This window comes from Electrophorus electricus, chromosome 7 (genome assembly GCF_041902795.1).
Source record: "Electrophorus electricus isolate QZ-2024a chromosome 7, ASM4190279v1, whole genome shotgun sequence".
Classification (NCBI taxonomy): domain Eukaryota; kingdom Metazoa; phylum Chordata; class Actinopteri; order Gymnotiformes; family Gymnotidae; genus Electrophorus; species Electrophorus electricus.
The window spans coordinates 6,163,059-6,184,792 of NC_137503.1; the positions used below are offsets into that span (position 1 = coordinate 6,163,059).

General features: G+C 43.5%; 1 protein-coding gene across 6 annotated transcripts in view; it reads left to right on the top strand.

Moving 5' to 3' along the window:
• Positions 1–21,734, top strand: part of lrp8 (low density lipoprotein receptor-related protein 8, apolipoprotein e receptor) — a 115,573-nt gene that overhangs the window by 64,948 nt on the left and 28,891 nt on the right. For all 6 annotated transcript variants that reach the window (XM_035524325.2, XM_035524327.2, XM_035524326.2 and 3 more), the window contains 6 exons: positions 3,713–3,841; positions 15,021–15,407; positions 17,023–17,148; positions 17,502–17,624; positions 19,315–19,434; positions 19,831–19,956. In XM_035524325.2, coding sequence (XP_035380218.2) covers positions 3,713–3,841; positions 15,021–15,407; positions 17,023–17,148; positions 17,502–17,624; positions 19,315–19,434; positions 19,831–19,956 — 1,011 coding nt within the window. The remainder of the gene's footprint in view (positions 1–3,712; positions 3,842–15,020; positions 15,408–17,022; positions 17,149–17,501; positions 17,625–19,314; positions 19,435–19,830; positions 19,957–21,734) is intronic.

A 21,734-nucleotide genomic window follows, 5' to 3' on the forward strand; every position in this document is an offset into this window, starting at 1 on the left:
TATTAGCTCTCCTCATTGTTCATCCGGAGGTATAGGAGTCGGCGCTGGTTTTGACGACTGTGGCCTACCACATGGTAGAGGGAGAATCAATCACCTCCACTGTTAGCCGTTAGCTAACTGGTGCACCCTGTGCTGTTAGACTGTGTTATGCTAAATGCCAGGCTTCTCTTTCTCACCCGCTCTCAGCAGAGTAGCATTAGGAAGGTAGTTAATCAAAAGTGCATTAGCATATTGTACAGGCTACTTTCTCCCAGCCCTACTGCACAGACGTGGCTAGAATGCTAGCACCAGCCCCTCTTCCTCACTGCCAGGATGTGAGATGGTCAGAGAACAGCATTCTCTACCACCGCACTATACACACACACACACACACACACACACACACACACATTTGTTATCCAGTCTTACAATGCTGTATTGTGTTAAAATGAGAATGTCCTACCCGTGATCAGAAAATAGACCATGACTCTCAGGTCGGTGGAACAAGTGTCTGAATCAATAGAGCGAAAGAGCAGATGATGGTGCTTCCCCTCTGAGCACCGTTGCGCCGTCTTGTTTATAGTGCTACCAGTATGACTGCTCTCTTCACTTCTCCATTTGTTTACTTCCATTTTGACTCCAGCTGGTGCCAAGGCAAATAAAATATTCATCGCTTGTGATGATCCAAATACCTGTTGTGTAATAATAGGAGCCTGTAGAAGTAAATGATAAGAGGTGTGTGTGTGTGTGTGTGTGTGTGAGAGAGAGAGAGAGAGAGAGAGAGAGAGAGAGAGAGAGAGAGAGAGAATGAGAAAAAATGCTTTAGATATGCGCAAAGAAAAAGAAGAAAATACTGTAAATCTGTTTTGTTTCATGTGCATTCAGCATCTGGAAGGAACACGCTGACATGCTGTCTTACACTGGCAGCACCCTCGCTCTGACATTTGCGCAGCTTTGTTCTGTCGAGGTTAGATTATATTTCCATTCTTTTTATATTTCACCACTAGGCCACTACCAAACTCACTGCCACTGTGTCCACCCAGGATAGATTTCAGTGTTGGTTTTTGTCAGCACAAGTGTAGGTAGACAGATTTACATGTATTAACACAAAGAAAATGTATTTCGAACAAACTTTGGTTATGTGCTGGAAATCCTAAAATGTATCATTTGCTAGCTAATAATAAACACATTCTTTGTGTGTTTATTGAACAACAATAAACACAATGAACATAATGTACAACACCAAAATAAATAAAGTTCAATATGAAATGCTATTATGCTTTCCTAATGTGTAAACCATAATACTTTCAAACACATTCATTCAGAAAATAACATTGACTATGTCTAATTCACTGATTAGGCCGGGCACTCTACCTACACTAAAATGATGACAGCTGAAGAGTTTGCGGCATCAAACAACATTATCATCTGCTTCCATCTGCTTCGGCTGTGTCTGTTCTTCAGGAAACTGTCAATAAGTACATCGATACATCTGCCACTGGCTGCCAGAAAGTGTGCGTAGCTGCCAGCTTGCTGATAGAGAACCTTCCACCATAAGGACTATCCAAGCCTCACATCTCTCAGCTTTTCTGTTTGGGCAGAACAAGACACGCCCCCTTAAAGCTATGGAGAGGAACTGTCCAAACGGTGCACCAGTAGCCCTGGGCAAGAACTTTGCTAACAGTGAGCACGGAAAATATGCCTTTCATTTTCGTGCTGCCTGTTTTATTGATCATGTTGGTGGCATAGGAAAACTTCCTTTGTTGCAACAGTGAAGCTGCCTTTCCTGGCTTGGCATGTAAGGACATTTACAGTGGTACTCTAGTCCTCTCCTGGCTGTCTACATTTTTGGTTCAAAGTCGTCCCTTGATGCCAGTAGTTCTGTGAAACTTGCTAAGAAATAACAAAGACTTTGTGCCCATATGCATGTAACACAGACTTTTTGCACATATTTATGTAACATACACTTTGCAGACCCCGTCCTACTTATCCCCAACCGCACACGAGCCAAGGCTGTGAAATTCTTCTTATCTTAAAATGTTATTTGGTAAAATCGTTTCCCTAATATAATTAGGTTTTTGCATGGAAGTAATGATTATTTCTTTGGGCTTATTCATGTGCCTGTCTAAAATTTCATTTCTGTAGCCTATATTAGCCCTGTTCCATCAGTACGCGGATGATGGTGATTTGTATTATTAGATAAATATGATAATCTAATAACCTCCCACTTTCGATGGCCTTCTCATAACTTTCTTCCCTGAGGAGAAATTGACCTGAAGAAAAATCGAGTTTTACGGGGTGATCCATTAGTGTGTAGCTAGCGCAGGCTCATTGCTTCTGCTCACAAACTTTCACTCTTGTACGAACATGATGCTTCCCATGTGAAATGATCTGTGAAGATGTTCAGAGTTATATGTGTGTCTCTCCTTTCTTAGCTGAGGACAAATTCTTTGGTTTTTTTTTTGGTCTGGCACCGCATGCTTTGGAATTTAATTGCTTTTCTGTTCTCGATTCGGAGAGATCTGGAGACTCATGAATGATAAAAGTAGAACCATTGGACTGAACCCGGCCAAACTCAGGGCTCTTTCACAGTGTGCCACTCTTTCACACTTACCTGCACTGTAGGTCATGCAGTGCTGACCGGTGACCCCAGACATGCCTCTGGCGCCAGACGTCTCTTCTCTCCAATTACAAGCGCTAACCACCAGTGTCCATTGCTCAGCCAGAGCAGTGAGGTGTTGGCTGGAGGCGCTGATACTTGCTGCACTTTTCGCTGTGACAGGGCAGTGTTACCGGTGTGCCTGTGCAGTAGGGGGTAGTGCTCATAATGGGATAGCAAAAATACAAAAATGAAGAGCTGTTTAAGTATGAGCATCAGATTGACATCCATAAAATAGTTGGATATTTTGACTGGGGCAAACACTAAAGTTTTTTTTAAGTGGTGGGAGATTGAGGATTTCAGGGTACTGCCTGAACAGAGTGTGAGGGGCAGGAAAAGAGAAAGATGAAATAAGAGACTTTCCCAGGTGGCCTTGCTATCTTAAGCAGTCAGCCAGGCAGACTGTCACAATGGGCCATTCTGCTCATTTAGACACCTCCTCATATACTATTGAAAGTCACTCTGTGACTTTTTACAGGTTTGGTTCATTATCCTGCTTTTTTTCTCTCCTGTGTTTTGCAGGTAGACTAGTATCCTCCTAATTCATTCAGCCCCACAGCACACTACAGATCCAATATGGTTCCTGGAGACTGCTGGCGTATTTGCAGAGCCACAATGGCTTGATGTTGATGTTGAGATATCGCTAATGTGAATCACTACAAGTTCTGTTCTCAGTGAAAGCTTTATTAAAAAAAAACACATGGCAAGTGGGGGGGGGGGTTGTATGCTTGTTCATTGGCTCTGTCAAGCAAAGCTCATTAAAAAAAATGTGAGGTTTGTAAATAAAAAATCTAAAATGCAAGGTGTAGCTGAAGTCACTTTAGTCAAAGCAAGATATGTAATTGATAGATTTGCTTTCTGGAATGTTCTGTGATCTCATGTGAGTGAGCTAGATTGATGCGCTTCTTGCCTAATACAGCATTACACATTTTGCACCCAAAGAAAGGATCTATTAACAGATATGTTGCAGCACTTTTGTTGAATGAACGATTAGTAGTCACAGTTTTGTAACACCAGTCTGATGTGAATATCATAAGATGTGTGATGTATTGTTTTTCTTTCTTGCTTGTTCAGGTAGGCAGACCTGTCCACCTGAGAAGTTTGACTGCGGTGGTACCACAAACAAGTGCGTGTCACTGTCCTGGCGCTGTGATGGAGAGACGGACTGTGAAAACGGAGCCGACGAGGACCAGTGTGCTGCCGGTAAGGAGGGGGCGGGGTTTGGGAGGACCAGTGTGCTGCTGGTAAGGAGGGGGCGGGGTTTGGGAGGACCAGTGTGCTGCCGGTAAGGAGGGGGCGGGGTTTGGGAGGACCAGTGTGCTGCCGGTAAGGAGGGGGTGGGGTTTGGGAGGACCAGTGTGCTGCCGGTACGGAGGGGGCGGGGTTTGGGAGGACCAGTGTGCTGCCGGTAAGGAGGGGGCAGGGTTTGGGAGGACCAGTGTGCTGCCAGTGAGGCGGGGAGCGGGCCAGGTGGTTTTCAGAGGGGGGAGAGGTAATTTGCATTGGATGCACTATAAGACGCAGCGGTGACATCTGCCCTGAAGTGTCTGGGGAGGAAGCACATGCCAGGCCTCCCCACAGGCCCACAGGGTTAAGTGACTCACACAACTCCACAATGCCAGTGGCCAAAGAAAGGGCTAGTGGACCGCAGCCGTCGGAGTCTCCCACTTACCAACATCTGCCTGATTCTGTGGAGTCTGCTAGCACTGCAGGGGAAGCCAGAGCAGCCATAGCAACCACACATAGTGTGTGTGTGTGTGTGTGTGTGTGTCCTGAAAAAGTGAACCTCAAAAAAGAACACTTAAACACTTGAACCCTTAGGTCAGCATAAGCCTGTTAGTTGGAATGGAGTTGTACATGACTGTCATGTAAAATGCTTTGATTTTGCTTTATGCTTAAAACTGTGACCTACAGAAGCATCTCCCCTCATATTTTTTCCTTCAGCAAATAGTATTTGCAGATGCATTTGACCTTTAAAGGCCCTTTTGAATCTTTAATGCTGCAGCTGCTTGGGTTGGGGCTGCTGGCTGAAGAGGGAAAGCACTCCCGTGGCCTGGACAGCCATACAGCCCACCATTCCCTTGCTCAACACGGTTGAGTGTGTTGTACCTCTTTATTACAACACCAGAGAAAATTGAAACATTATAAGTCTGTCGTATTACACATTTACTCCTGAATGTCCCAGTATTTAAGCTTTGCCTGCCAGCTATGGCTGGCTGTGGTCTAGTGGGCTGCTGGATCAGTTATATTAGGGGATGACTAAGTGTGTGGATTTGCCTGTAGTTGATGTGCTCTGTCATGCTGTGTTGAGTATTTTATATTACTGCACTTACTCTCTCTAGTTTTAGCAGAGTCAGGGCCTCAGAGCTGTCGCCTGAAACTGATGGGTCACAGTATTTGCAAAGCAAGGCTGCTCACACAGTGGTCACACTGTATTTCTCTTAACCTGTGGATGAATGGGCTAATGCATCTGTCATGTTGAAATGAAAAAAAAAAACCCACTAGCTTTCTAGAGCATCATTGCACTTTATTGCATTTAGCCATGATTGAAAGAAAATTTAAATGTAAATTCCGATTTTTATTACATGTTTTTCTAGCGTATGAAATTCTGGGACCCTGACTTGGGTGAGCTATGGAAATTTGATGGGTTCATAGAGTCTATTGCTGATAATCCGTTCCTGAGTTTATAGAGTCTATTGTTAATAATCAAGTCTTGGGTTCATAGAGTCTCATAAATAAAGTCCTGGACTCTGTTGTTAATAATCAAGTCCTGATGCATAGACTTGAATCATCATGTGGGCTGGACTTTACAGAGATTTAGCTGTGTCTCACTGACTCCTGCATTGTGCAAATACTCACCTGCCACTTAAGTTGATTTGCATCTTCATCTTATGGCCTCAGAAAGGTAGAATAAGTCTATTTCACCATCTTTTCATCTTTTCACCATCTTTTCATTTATTAAATAATCGGTATAACTGCATGTCTGTGTTATTTTAATGTATTCTAAAGATACAGAGAGCAATTAGACTTCTAACCTTTAGCTTTGTATGATGTATGTCTACAACATCACTATCAACCTATGAATAAGAAACCAATTTTTTCATCAGACAACTATTGAATTCGTGGCACAAATGTCTCCGTTTCCCATTCATCGTTGTGATGCATCGTTGTGATACTTTTAGTGCCACAAGAAAGCTTAACTCGAGCTATCAGTTATAGTTCTACTCAAACTCAAATGCCGTGGAACCTGCTGTATATATGAATGTGGATGTAAAGACTTCCCCGTCTTCTTCATGCAGCAACGTGGGTCTGCTGTGTGTCAGTGGTCTAACGTCACTACAGGTGTCCCCAAACCTTCCGCACTGACCCCATGCTGGGAGTGATTCTCCTGCCTCCACCCTGCACGCTGGTCATGACGTGGAAAAGAGGAGCACTAGCATCACCACGGCCTGTCAGCGTGCTCCTTGTCATGATTGGTTTCCTGGTGCTTGATGTCTGTTCCAGAGACTTCCATTATCTTTTCTATACAGTTCTAATAACCTGGAGGACTTTTCTTTTGATTTATAATTTAAAATGTGAAGCTCATGGTCATGAATACTTATTACTTTTAATGGTACAGCTAATGGTTGAATAATGCACCAGTGAAATATTGCAGATTATACATCAAATAATTTTCAAATCACTTACTCTTGACTCAGAACAACCTATACAACCTATTAACATCAGAGGTAGCAGTCTATTTGGATGGCAAGATGTATAAAAAGAAATTAAGTACTTGAAAATGTACACATGGCATATGTGACGAATGTGTTATAGTGATTTTAGAAGGGAATGGTTTCGGTCCATCTGATAACCTTCAGTAAGGGGGCTAAAAATAGGAGTGTGGAGTGAAAAAAAACAAAATAACTAGAAAATAAAACCAAATATCCCTCTTTGTTGTAGCTCCAAAGGGCACTATAGAGTAAAGAAAAAAATCTAACCTGAATTTCTGAAGGGTCATGTTCATGTTCCAGACTCCACTTCCAAGCCACATAAATGTCACGTGGTCTGCTACTAAATAAATGTACAATATTTAAGAAGTTTATTGTTCTCTTGTTATTCTGATCCGTAACACGCTAACCCTAAAACTGGCACGGCTTATTCTGATAGTGCCGCTAACCCTAAAACTGGCACGGCTTATTCTGATAGTGCCGCTAACTCTAAAACTGGCACGGCTTATTCTGATAGTGCCGCTAACCCTAAAGCTGGCACGGCTTATTCTGATAGTGCCGCTAACCCTAAAGCTGGCACGGCTTATTCTGATAGTGCCGCTAACCCTAAAACTGGCACGGCTTCTTCTGATAGTGCCGCTAACCCTAAAACTGGCACGGCTTATTCTGATAGTGCCGCTAACCCTAAAGCTGGCACGGCTTATTCTGATAGTGCCGCTAACCCTAAAGCTGGCACGGCTTATTCTGATAGTGCCACTAACTCTAAAACTGGCACGGCTTATTCTGATAGTGCCGCTAACCCTAAAGCTGGCACGGCTTCTCTAAAACACGATGCCATGAACTAGACAGCCCACTGCACCATTTCAGTAATAAAAAGGGGAGAGAAAAAAACAAAGTACTTTTCCACTTTTTTTTGCCTCTGCTTCCTCCCTCGTTCTGGTCCTCTTTCTGATCCTTTGAATGGAGCAGTGGGGGATATTGGCATTAATAATAGCTGCTAATTGACCATTGCATTAGCCTGCATTATAAATGCACTGTCTGAACACTGGTCCCCTTTGCTCTGTACTGGAAACTCTGTGAATAAAGTTCTGCAGCCCAGAGCTTTCATGGAGGCAGGGCTATTTAGGACCACAGGCCTGCATGCTGAGACTCCGCTGTGATTGGAGGCCAGGCGTAGTGGGAGGGGAGTTGTTGGAGGGGCACTCAGTATTTATCTCCATCTCGCAGATATTTGTTTTAATGCTGAACTCTCCTCACTAATTAGGAACAAGGCAGCCTAATTAATTAATTGGGGTTTTGTGATGTGTGGTTAAAAAAATACCCATGTTGTTTTCGATAGAGTCGCTTTTGTTTAGAAGAGGAGTGGTTCAAAACTTTCTGGACATGTGTGACTTTTATTCAGTAAGCAAATGAGAAGCAGCACTTTAATGTAATTTTGTTCAGCTGAACCTTTGTGTTTTAGGATCTGTTCTAACTCAGTGTTGATTGGCAGGTTTGGACCTGTTGCATTCTGCGATTGTATATAAGCTTACGGAATGTCTCTTTAATCGCTCATTGTATGTAACATAAGATACACTGCCTGGCCAAAAAAAAAGGTCACCACCTGGATTTAACTAAGCAAATAGGTAAGAGCCTCCCATTGGATAATTACTGCATGGGTAATTGTGTTTCAGCTGGCAACAAGTTATTTAACCCTAACTGATGCAGTGAGTAGCTTCTCATTTGTTAAACAACCATGTTGAAAGACACATCCTGTGGTCATGGAAAAGATGTTAATCTGTTTCAGAAGGGTCAAATTATTGGCATGCACCAAGCAGAGAAAACATCTAAGGAGATTGCTGAAACTACTAAAATCAGTTTAAGAACTGTCCAACACATATTCAAAAGTAGAAGGACAGTGGGGTAACATCATCCTCAAGGAAGGAATGTGGTTGGAAAAAATCTTGAGCAATCGTGATCGGCAATCACGTAAACGTGTGGTGAAATCAAATCATAGAAAAACAACAATAGAACTCAGGGATATGTTTAATAGTGAAGGTAAGAGCATTTCCACATGTACAATGCGAAGGGAACTCAGGGGACTGGGACTAAACAGCTGTGTACCCTTAAGAAAACCACTTGTCAGTTAGGCTAACAGGCAAAAACAGCTTCAATTTGTTAGGGAGCATAAAGATTGGAATCTGAAGCAATGGACGAAGGTCATGTGGTCTGATGAGTCCAAATTTACCCTGCTCCGGAGTGATGGACGCATCAGGGTAAGAAGAGAGGCAGCTGAGGTGATGCACCCATCATGCCTAGTGCCTACTGTACAAGCCTGTGGGAGCAGTGATATGATCTGGGGTTGCTGCAGTTGGTCAGGGGTAGGTTCAGCAACGTTATGTGTCCAAAGAATGAGGTTAGCTGACTACCTGAATATGCTAAATGACCAGGTTATTCCATCAATGGATTTTTTCTTCCTTGATGGCATGGGCATATTCCAAGTTGACAATGCCAGGATTCATCAGGCTCAAATTGTGAAAGAGTGGTTCAGGGAGACATCATTTTCACACATGGATTAGCCACCATAGAGTCCAGACTTGAACCCCATTGAGAATCTTTGATATGTGCTGGAGAAGACTTTGCGCAATGGTCCAAATCTCCCATCATCAATACAATGGGGAAAAATTAATGCAGCTCTGGACAGAAATAAATGTTGTGCCATTGCAGAAGCTTGTGGAAACAATGCCACCACGAATGTGTGCCATAATCAAAGCTAAAGGCGATCCAACGAAATATTAGAGTGTGTGACCTTTTTTTTGGCCAGGCAGTGTATATGCAGATGTTGGGTCTAAAAAACATAGAGGTGGAGAAAAAAGTCTGATTTATAAAGGCTTAGTTTATGATATTGGTAATTGCTGTGAGTGACATGTCAGCTTGTTCGTTTAACTGAGAACGTGAGCATAAGTCTGTCATCTGTGTTGCTAGTTTTATTGAACTTGTCGGGCAGTGATGGCATTTTTATGTAGGAAGAGCACAATTACTTGTGTAATGTTGATTGCAGATATGTCATGTAGATTATGTTGTTCTAGTGAAGTGGCTCCCCTGCCCAGCTTTAATGTACACCTGCCTGCTTATTATGGAGAATCGCACAAAAGGTTCGCAAGTACAACTTGCTAATGTTATACCTACACCTAATAAAAACCTAATATTGACTAAATCTAGTAAAAACTAACACGTGTGCACACACACACACACACACACACACACACACACACACACACACACGGGAGGGGATGGAACTGTGTTCTCATAAAAGGAATCTAGATTATACTTTCCTGGCCACTTGACCTTTACAGCACTTTGAATGATTGAATAACAGTTATTAAAGTACAGGTTAGCAAAATTCAAAATTGTGTGTGCTTGCGTGCGCATGTATGCATGCATGTGTGTGTGCATGTGTGCCTGTGTTGCCCACTCATATCAGCAGGACTGCTTGCTGATCGTGTGTATCCTTTTGTGAGTAAGCACACATGTGGGGGTTTTGTCTCGGAGGGTGCGGCACGCCCATCTGTTCATGCTCAGGGCTGCGAGAAGCACGTGGCACTTGCGCTCCTCTATCAGCCTCTCGCAGCTTCAGCACCGCAGCCACTTCAGCACTGTAGATACGCCATAGATACGATACCAGCACTAGATACGTTCTAAAATGAGGTTCAAGTCAAACAATTACCTTAGGATAGATAGGGTTATCACCGATGGTGCATGCGACTACAATGAATCATAAAGCTGTTTTCACACAGCCATGTAAAATGGCAATTATGTAATTGATTGGCAATCTGTGCAGAACGTAGCTAAATTAGGTTAAGAGCTGAATGCACTTCCTTTCTATAGCTGATGTAGGTATTTAAAAGGCTGCCTTTCCATCACACTGTGCGCACATTTTCTCCTTATCTAATATGTGAACCTAATGTACTCCTAATGTATGCTATGTGCGTTCGTGTGTGTTTTAATCAAAATGATTGTAGTTTTAATAGTTAATGGTATGCAGAGAGAGTACAAGCCAGGTCTGTTTGTTACTGATTCTGTGTGAATCTGTCAGTCTGTTTGTTACTGGTTCTATGTCAATTTCACGGTCTGTTTGTTACTGATTCTGTGTGAATCTATCATCCTGTTTGTTATCGGTACTGGGTGAACTGTCTTTTTTTTACAGTTCTATGTGAATCTAGCGGTCTGTTTGTTACTGGTTCTATGTAAATCTCTTGGTGTTTCTTACTGGTTTTCTGCGAATCTGTCAGTCTGTTTGTTACTGGTTCTATGTGAATCTGTCAGTCTGTTTCTGGATCTGTGAGAATTTGATGGTCTGTTTGTTACTGGTTTTATGTGATTCTGTCGGGCTGTTTGTTACTGTGTGAATTCTGTGTGAATTCATTTCCTGCAGTGCATGTAAGAAGGGATGTTGAAGTAGAAGAACAATACTAAAAGCTGAATGTGATGTCCTAACTGGATCCCTGTGAGATGCTTGAGCCACTCCCCTGTTCCCTGCTGTGGCTGGAATTCATTTGCATTGTATCTCCTAGCAATATGCAATACTGTGTGTGAGATTATCACACACAGTATTGCACATACTGTGGCTGTGTTTGGAGTTGGGACTTGAAAGAACATATAATGTCCATGCTTTTATAGACCTCTGAGCGCTGACCTTAAACAGTCGAATACATTGGAAGGGTGTTTACACACTCACCAACCAACCAGCCAGAAACCAAAACAAATGTCTAAATAACTTGCTAAGCTGACTACAAACTTTGTCATAATACACACTAGATATCGCTTTGCTGGAAGCTTTAGGGTCTTTTGAAATGGCTCTATTTTAGACAGAGACATGCTGAAGTCAAAATTTTGTCAGCAACATTTGCCAGTCTATGTAATCACTGGCAAACACAAATGTTGCAAATAGCTCTCAATACATAAAAGTTTTAAATAGCTCTCATCAAACTGTTTCATCTTAATTATTGTTTCCTGTGTGCATTTGAAGACTGGCTGCTTTGCGCGTAATGTTTAAGTGCTCTCATGTGTGAGTGTGCTGTCATGTGCAGGCCACTGGGCTGCCTGCGATGTGCTGCTCTCGATTCTTCCGTCGGCACTGCGCTCATATTTCCCTTTCATCCGTCCTGCCATTTGCAGAGGATACCGCTTGCTGTGTGCTGTGCACGTACCCTCGCCAGGCATCCCGCTGCACTTTAGATGCAGGAAAATGGCCTCACCTCTCGGTAAACATCTCGCAGCCTGCCGAGGGAGGGTCCCGTCCTGGCCGCGGTCTCGTAATGAATTCGCAGCAGAGGGGGCAGCAAGCCCCAGAACTGCTGACGATCACGGCTGCTTTTTGCACTGTTTTCTCTGCTCGACCACATCAGCTCTTCCTTAGCAGACTCTGTGGGGATTTCTTACCCGTCCACGTAATGATAGTTAAGCGTCATTCTCTTGAATTCCTCCCTCACTCATTTCTGCCATCACAACACGGTCTCAGTTTTGGAATTCAAATTCAAATTAGTGAAGTTATATGAAAGTGTATGAGTGGTTAAGCTCTGGAATTTACAGTCATTGATTTTCTTGTGACCTTCATATGGAATCATATGAAATTCATATGATGGAATTCATATGGAATCATGAATCAATTTCTGTGCCAAGTTTACATAACGTGAAGAAAACCCACATGAGTGAAACTTATGTGCCCTGAGCCAGAATAGACTTGAGCGTGTCCTGTTCCCGGAGCCGAAATTTACCTGAGCTGGAATGGACCTGAGCGTATCCTGTTCCCTGAGATGGAATGGACCGGAGCGTGTCCTGTTCCCTGAGCTGGAATGGACATGATTAGTTCCTGTTCCCTGAGCCGGTATGGGCATGTTCTATGAATGCTGTCAGTGGCTGACTTTGCTCTCCTCTCTGCTTTGTGCACATTCTATAGTGGCATGCTGGCTGGCCAGCCATTTTTCTTCCCCAGCCTGCTGCTGCATATAGCCGCTGGATATAGCCTGTAGCAGGCCTTTCCCTCAGCTCTACCTCAGAACTCTGCACACTCTGTCCTACCGTTGCTTGGAGTAGCGGCTGTCTGTTGCCGGTACCTGTAATGATGTGTGGAGTAACGGTGTGGCGTCCCTAAGCACTCCGTCGCTGTGCTGTTTCTGTGCCATGACTCTGCAGTACAAGGAGACTGGAAGGCGTCGCATGCAGCATTTTGCTAAGACTCCTCCTGATGGCTCCTTCTCAGGGACCCTGCTGTGCTCTGAAATGGGGCAGGACGATTTGCGACAGGAGCACTTTGTTTCATGTTGTGTTAAGTATGCGCTCTATACTGAACAGGGAAGTTGTTTTGTTTTTTGTTTTTTTGGGTTTTTTTCCTCAGAATGACTAATTTGCTCTTTTTCTAGTTTCTAAGCTCAGACCCAACATAATAATAATGACAACAACAACAATAACAAGAATATTAATGAGCTTATATATTCAAAGCTGCCATGCAGCAAAAATGTACCTGTGATCATCTCATTCTTTTCACCGGGAGGTGACATTAATGTTAGTACATTGCACAAAGCAGGTGTAGAGTGTAGCCTAAACTAACCTGAGATGAACATATTAGCATGCACCTCTGCTCCCCAGGAGGCCAGCACATATAATGCTCATCAGATATCTTTCCGTGCCAGCAACTCCTATCCTGATGTGCAAAGCAGTGTCTTATTTAATATCACGCTCTAAAAAGTACACATGGTGTATGTCTCTGTGTGTGTGTGTGTGTGTGTGTGTGTGTGTGTGTGTGTGTGTGTGTGTGTGTGTGTGTGTGTGTGTGTGTCTGGGTGTTTGCGAGAGAAAGCGAGAGGGTGCAGAATGTAATTCACTGCTCACACCTACAACCATTTAAGCTCTAGATTGTGTGTATGTGTGTGTGCCTGTGTGCGAGCATGTGTGCATGGCTCAAAGTCGCTGTGATTCTGCTAATCTGGGGCTTTACCTGTTACCCATCTGTTGTGTTGGATGAAGCAGTCTCTCACTGCAGCTGGTCAAAGGTCTAATTCACCTGCCTTTCTGGTCCTTTCGAATGTTTTTAAACCTTCAATCCATTGTGCCTTGACCGCTTCAGAAGATCACACGCACATCACACACAACTGCCAACCTGCATTATTTGCTATAATATGACTGTGTGTGTGTGTGTATACGTGTGAAGTATAATCCCATGCTTATCTCTTCTCTGATAGCCCGTCGGGCCCTGCTGGCCCAGCCAGCCTCACGTAGCCATCAGGGCAAAGGCACTAGGCTTCCGCACACTCCGCACACAGCACCTGTGAACACTGTCAGCACTGGGGCTCCATGACCTGCCTGACCTCTGCTTTGCCCCAGCAGTTATTGGAGCGGCACCGCATAGATCAGCTATGCAGCCTAATCCCAAACACAGCCCCTTGACAAATATGATGGAAGATTACAAACCTTTATCATGAATTTATTAAATTTCACAGTTCACCTGCATTGTTCACTAGTCACTGAAAGGTACCGCACTGCTAGTTTTATTGTTTGACTAATGACAGTGTATATATATATTGGCTAATTATATATATATATATATATATATATATATATATATATATATATATATATATATATATATATATATATATATATATATATTAGCCAATTAGACCTTTGTTGGCTAATTGGCTGTGTAAGAAAAAAACATACCTAGCAACATACTCATTGGGTCATTATTGTAGTCATGGTTGTAGCCGAATGTTTGGGAGGGGACGCAGAAATCCTATGTCAGCTAAAGTGCGGTGATCACCAATGACCTTTGTGTCAACAGCACAAATCACAGATTCTGAGACCAGCGTGGCAGTTTGAGAATCCTACTGTTAGGAGGGCAAAATGTTATCTCAGATACATTTGGCCATTGCAAATGCTCTTGGTCAAACCCTCTGATTAAGGGCTATTTTGACATTTTTTTTAACCATATGAATACATATACACACACACTCTTACACCCTCAATTCAGCATGGTTTGTGTACTTTTTTACTCCTGATGCTTATTTAAACTCATGTGTACCCTTTGTGTGTGTGTGTGTGCGTGTGTGTGCGTGTGTGTGTGTGTGTATTTCTGTGTCTATGTGTGCGTGCATGCGGATGCGTGTGTGTGCATGCATGCATGCATGCACATAACCCATAGCACATCAGCACACAAGAGCCATTTGGGGATAAAATAAATCCTTTCACCAGAGCAGTACCAGAGAGGATATAAAACCCAACAGCTTTACAGCTCTGAGAGTGCTTTACTAACCCTATAGTAACTCTATTGAAACTCCGTTCATTGCCTGACACCACTGAGAAGCTGTTAAGCCACCAGGTCAATTGTAAATCATTAAGGTCAAAGAGTAGGCATAACAGCATTCACTGCACTGTGGTATCTTACATTAGGACTACATTTCCCATCTGACTTCCAAAATCATTAGTTAGTTTTAATTAATTCGGATCACAATTAATTCACCATAAAACCAACATCAAGTATGCATAAAACAAAATAAACACATTTAGGAGCTTGCCTGTATACTAAACATTGTGTGCCATTTCTGCTCTATATTCATTTAATGAGTCAAGCTGCCTGTTTCATATGCTGCTCGTTCCTGATTGGTCTCTTTCAACGGTTCCTTCCTGCTCTTTAGATGCCAAGGCGTGTCCGCCCAAGGAGTTCCAGTGCCGCAGCGGCTTGTGCGTGGCGCCCACCTTCGTGTGCGATGGTGACGATGACTGCGGTGATGGCAGCGATGAGGAGAAGTGCGCAGCGGGCATGGCCATCACATGCGGCCCGCACGAGTTCCACTGCGGCGGTGGAGGGGAGTGCGTGCCGAAGCTGTGGACATGCGATGGAGACCCAGACTGTGGCGATGGCTCAGACGAGGCCCCGGCACACTGCAGCCACCGGGCTGAACCGCCCCGGCCCCGCTGTCCCGCTGGAGAGTTCCAGTGCACTAGTGGCGAGTGCGTGCACCTGAACTGGAAGTGCGATGGGGATGCCGACTGCAAGGACAAATCGGACGAGGCGAATTGCCGTGAGTGGCACGGCCTGAGAGAGACTGTGCGCGTGTGTGTGTGTGTGTGTGTGTGTGTGTGTGTGTGTGTGTGTGTGTGTGTGTGTATGTGTGTATGTGTGTGTGGGGGTGTGGTTAGTGTGGAGTTGAAGCTGTGAGGTGGTATCTCCGGAGCTCTGTGGCTGAGGGTGCAGCTGGTGAAGCCATAGTCTGTCGTGAAATGCCAGCTGTGCATATTTCGCCAATGTGAGGCGCTGTCCTTTGTCTCAGTGCTGACGCTCTCCCAGGTACTGAATGTGTCTGTGTTGTGGCAGCAGAACAAAGAGATTCATTCAACCAAGCCTGAGAATTTACATTGAATCAGGCCAATCAAAGCCATTCAGATCATTCAGTTGACTGCTGTATGCTGTTGATCTAGATTCTAAAGTGTCAGCCTCCCATTCTTGTTGTGTTTGTTGTGTGTGTGTGTGTGTGTGTGTGTGTGTGTGTGTGTGTGTGTGTGAGAGAGAGAGAGAGAGAGAGAGAGAGAGAGAGAGAATCGATCGTCCCTGTTGTGCTTTCCTAAGCTGCATGTGCACTGCTAGGTGTAGGATGTTTAAAATACAGACATAGGCATATGTATAGGCATCTGTACTACAGAACAGACTCTTTTGACATTGCTCTGACACGGCTTTTAATCTGAGCCATGTGTAGCCCCGCCGCTGGCTGGAGCACCAAAATCAGTGGGGTGCCATGCACCAGTGTCCTCCTAGTTGCTAAGTAACTGTGTGTGTGTGTGTGTGTGTGTGTGTGTGTGTGTGTGTGTGAAGTTATAAAGGAAGCCTCTTCAGTTTGAGGGCCTGTTCTGTGGGATATTTCATCTGAACTTGCTGCTCAGTTCAAATTTAGAGAACCTGGAAGAGAGCCCAAACAGGAAGCTTGTCTAAGCACTCATCTGATCATATTAAAACATGAACAAGACAAATGTTTTGTAAAATATACTGCCTCAGAACTATAACGCTGCTGTCAGCATGGGGGTCATATGCATCTTAAAGTTAAAAGATTGTTATAAATTAGAAAGACAATGGTTTTTATCTGTGTGAGTTGTTTGTGTTTTTGTGTGTGTGTGTGTGTGTGTGTGTGTGTGTGTGTGTGTATGCGCATGCCTCTGTGGAGATGAGCAGTAGATGGCAAGGTGCCACACAGCCCTGCTGTGCTGAAATCGATGCTCAGCATGACTCCCCTGATGCAGCACTTCTGAGGTCCACCACAGGAAGGAGGAACAAGAATGACACAGCCTTTGCTCAAACACCACTATTCACACACACACACACACACGCACACACACACACGCGCACACACACACACACACACGCACACACACACACACACACACACACACACACACACACACACACACACCAATTTTATATCCCCACTGCCATGAGGCATTTATGTTTAGACAGTGACTGACTGGATTGAGTGCTTGACTTTTACAGGTTAGCATAGTTATGAAAAAGTGATTGCTCTGGAATTGAAATACACTTCTTGTATGGCCTGCCCTTTTCTGTACTGTAATTTCATTCCAAATCACTCCAAATCATGAAGTTTTCCATGTGCGCGTGTGTGTGCGCTTGTGTGTGCATATGTGCTGCAGCTTTGTTGACCTGCAGGCCAGACGAGTTCCAGTGTGGGGATGGCTCCTGCATTCATGGCACTAAGCAATGTAACCACGTGCATGACTGCCCTGACTTCAGTGACGAGGCAGGCTGCATCAACAAGAGTGAGCAGAGCTCCGTGTGCTCCCAAGCTCTGTTTTTTTTTAATTTATTTTGATTAATGCCTTTGTAGCTCACTTGGTAGATTAGCCAGAGCCTGGTGTTAGAAACACCAAGGTTGTGGGTTCAGTTTTCAGGGAGTGAACTTACTATTTATTTGTATACTATGTAATTCTCTCATCCATAAGATATAAATGTGAAAGTGCTATAAAGTTATATATTATCTGACAGACATTTAATCTAAAAGCTCAACAAATGTTAGTGTACTCACGTGAACAATACCATTAAATGGAAGTTTTAATGCTGTTACACAAAGGAAAGAATGTAAGAAGAATCTTCTTGTTGTGTTCTGTCATAGCTGGTAAATGTGAAGGACCACATAAGTTTCTTTGTAAGAGCGGGGAATGTATTGACACTAACAAGGTGTGTGACAACATCCGAGACTGCAAGGACTGGTCTGATGAGCCGATGAAGGAGTGTGGTACGTGTCGCAACAGAGACGCAAACCACTTACATTAAAATATCTTCATATACTCACAAAATAAAGCTCAACAATTCATTATTGATCAAAGATCAAATCATCCCCAGGGGGCTTTTAGTTAGGCAGCATGACTACATTACCCATCAGCCTGCACGTAAACAATGTGACTTCCCTGTAAGCCTTCATCTTGTTACCTGCATATGTGAAGGCATTCTAAAAGTGAGCAGATGTCCTCCATTTCAGTTATAATCCTACACCTCCCACTGACTTCAGCAGCCTTAGGATAATAGCATCTTCATAAGGGAATATGGCCCGTGTGCTCCCCATCTCAGTGCAGAAGTATGTTAATTAAGTGAATGTGACATTCTCAAAATGCCAGCTTGTGTTTGTAAATTGTCCTGCACACACAGCACTCCCTCATTCTCTCTCACTCTCACTTTCCCTCTCTCTATCTGTGAGTCTGTCTTTCTCTCTCTCTCTGGCAGTATATCCTCTGTTTAAATCTTTAATGTAAAATCTAACGCGTCTGACCACTTATGACTTCCGTGTTGATTTCCCCGAGGCTGCTCTCGATTCTTTCCACCCTGTAAATGAGGACACATGCTCTGTAGCATCCAGCGCTCTGACCTCAGAGCAGGGCTCTCACCCTCAGCACACTCCTATAGGCGTCCTTTAACCATTCCACAAAATTTGTGTGTATCCTGTCTCCCCTCCCTCTTTCCCCCCACCTCTCTCTCTCTCTTTCTGTGTGTGTGTGTGTGTGTGTGTGTGTGTGTGTGTGTGTGTGTGTGTGTGTGTGTGTGTGTGTGTGTGTGTGTGTGTGTGTGTGTGTGTGTGTGTGTGTGTGTGTGTGTGCGTGCGTGGGTGGGTGGGTGGGTGGGTGTGAACACACAGTCTTCCATATTATCTTCCAGTGCACTTTACATTTCTTGCTTCTACAAATGAAGATGGATGCATACTAACATCTATAATAGTCATACATACACACAAGCACAGTAGGCAGGCTAATTACTGCATACCCCTCAGCTTTCAGCGAGAAGCTTGCTCAGGTAACTATGGTAATGAACACGTTTAAGTGCTGTGTCAGCGTGCTGTTGCTGGGTGATAGTGCAGTTCCCTACCTAACTGAGAGCAGTGCAATGCTGGGCAGGTTTCCACAGTGATGAGGATGTAAACACTTCTGCATGATAGTCATGCCTCCCTGTGAGGAATGGAGGGTGAGTTTTAAAAAGCCATTGTCAAACTCCTGCTTCCCCTGCAGAAAAGAGTGGGAGATTGTGCACACGGATTCCACAGACCTTTGCCAGATTACTTTTTCACACACTCTGGCACATACTAACAAGCTTTCACATATACACATACACATCCAGAGCATCCCGGCCATGCCTAGTTTTTTTTTTTTAGCATTTAAGACAAGTTTCTCACATCCCCAGGCCCTTGCTCATCACCTTCCCATGAGCCACTGGCACATACCCGAGACTCCACTGAGAAAATAAAAATGAAACAGCTCGCCTGTCGGTTGCTGTCAGGTTGCCATGGTCACATTTCACACACCCTCCAATCCCTACTGGACTTCCTGACCTTTTACTCACTCCCCTCCTCTCTCTCACTCCCCTCCTCCCTCTCACTCCCCTCCTCCCTCGCCACTCTGGCCCACACTTCCCTCCCCACGACCTTCTCTCTGTCACAGGCCTAAACGAATGTGTCAACAGCAATGGTGGCTGTTCTCACATGTGCAGGGACCGGCGGATAGGCTACGAGTGTGAATGCCCTTCAGGCTATAAGCTGCTGGATAAGAAGACTTGTGCAGGTATTGCCTCCCCTCTGCTCCACCGCTGTTGTCTTAGTAATGGCATCATGTCCTTCAAGGGAATCCTACCACACAAATGGCAGAATTTATAGTTTCTTCCTTTAATTTGCCAGGACATGCCCACTGAGGGCATGCTATCATTTCTCAGAGCAGTTCAAAGGTGCACGCATTGTGGGACAAACTTAGCATGGTCCTTTATGCAGCCGATGCCGTGTAAAGAAGTTGAAGCTGCAGAGTTTGTTGGGCCAGGACTTAGCAGCTAAGAGGATATAGGAATAGCCCTCCCAGGAAGCCATGTCTGCAGCATTAGTCTCGTCCATGGACACCTTGGTGAGGTAGCACTTTGCCCTGTGCGTGTCTGGTCTTCTGTTAATGCACTTCCCTTGACTCCCGCAGACATAGATGAGTGTGAGAACCCGGACGTATGCAGTCAGATCTGTATCAACTACAAAGGCGACTACAAGTGCGAATGCTATGAGGGCTATGAGATGGATCCTGTCACCAAGACCTGCAAGGCTGTGGGTAAGACAATCTTCATTCACTCCAGCAGATCTAGACTGAGGAGAGATACAATTTTGCTGCTTTCATGATTTGGAAGAATTATTATAGTAATCAATTCAGCATATCCTTGCAGTTCTCTTCTTGGTGAAAGTACAAAATGCGTTACATTTTTTAGAAACAGTTTTCAGTGTACTACTGGTCTTTGCTGTGCTCAGTATGTCATATGTCTCTTGGTGTGGATCTTTAATATTGCCTCATTTTCATGATTGATTTTGACTGTTGACACCAGTATGCTAATTATTGCTATTGCACATTTTATGGTTCCTGTCAAGTTTTGTGAATCTGCCCATTGTTTTTAGAATTCTTACTACAACAGGGATGGGTTTCCCATAACATTTGTATCGCAAATTTGTTCTTAAACCGGTGCTTAAGAACATTCTTAAATTTACAAGGGTTTCCTGAAATCCTTCGTAACTAATGTAGAACTTAAACTCATTCATAACTTAAGAGTATTATGACCCATTTGTAACTCACTAGTTGCTTCTTATCTTGAATTTTCTGTTTATACTACATCCAATGTCAAAACAAATCAAAGATACTACCTTGAATTATATAGTTAGTATATTTCTAGTATTAAATTACTTTTGGCTGTAGGTATCATGGTTTACTTGGTAGTATCACAACCTCCCACTATGAAGGTCTTTTAGTTCAATTCTTAACATAAATATATATTGTTTATTCCAGTTTAAATAATTTTATTCATGTGGAACAAACAATATAACTCTATTGAAGTACAGGAGATTATTTATTGATGTAGCCTACACATTTATATGAAATAATAAATAATGTTTTCTTTTTAAAGAAATGATAAAGCTATCCTACTAAGCTTATGACTTACTCAAATAGACTGATTATTCATTTACACAAATAAGTAACTTAGAGTAAGGCCAGACTAGAGTAACACCACTGGTGGATTTCTGCAGATTTTTGGGATGCCCACGGGCTAAGCAAAACTGCTTTTCCCAAATGTGTGCATGCTGTCACTAAAGCACTGCTGTGCCATGCACAAAGATACAGAACATTTCCACACACTAGGGATGCATTACATGAACTCAAAATAGATTTTCAATTGGAAACATTCCTGGAATTGCTGGTGCAGTGGACAGTATACTGATCCCCATGCACATTCCCAGACCCTTGACCTCTAACTACATCTGCCATAAAGGCTCCTCAGCATTGAATGTTCATGTCATATGCCACTGACTACCAAGGACTCTTTACAGACATTGTGGTAAAGCGGAATGGGAGAACTAATGACTCCTTCATCTGGGCCAATACTGGAGTGTCAGATGGCCAGGGATAGTTCATTTGTAGGTGGATATATATACCGGGTGACAGCAGGTATCCATGCCAAAGCTACTTACTCACTCCTGTCATGAGGTACCAGGAAAACGGGAAGCAAGGTCTTTATCAAGCTGGCTTGGAAACACATGATAAATGTTTTTGCCTAAAATTACACAAAAGAAATTATTTTTGATAAGTGACCTGCATTTGCTGTTTGTTATAAACATAACATAGACTCCAAGGCATTAATTGGGATGCAAGTTTTACTTTCATTTCTTTATTCGTGCCCACCACTTGAAAGATAAATAATTAAATATAACAATCATTCCAAAAATTCCATTTGTGCTGCAGTTTGCCATACCTCTGGACTGAAACATGAAAGGTTAATTGTGTGCCTATTATGTGACAGGTAGGAATTGTAAGTGTGATGTTTTACATGTTTTATTCTATACCAG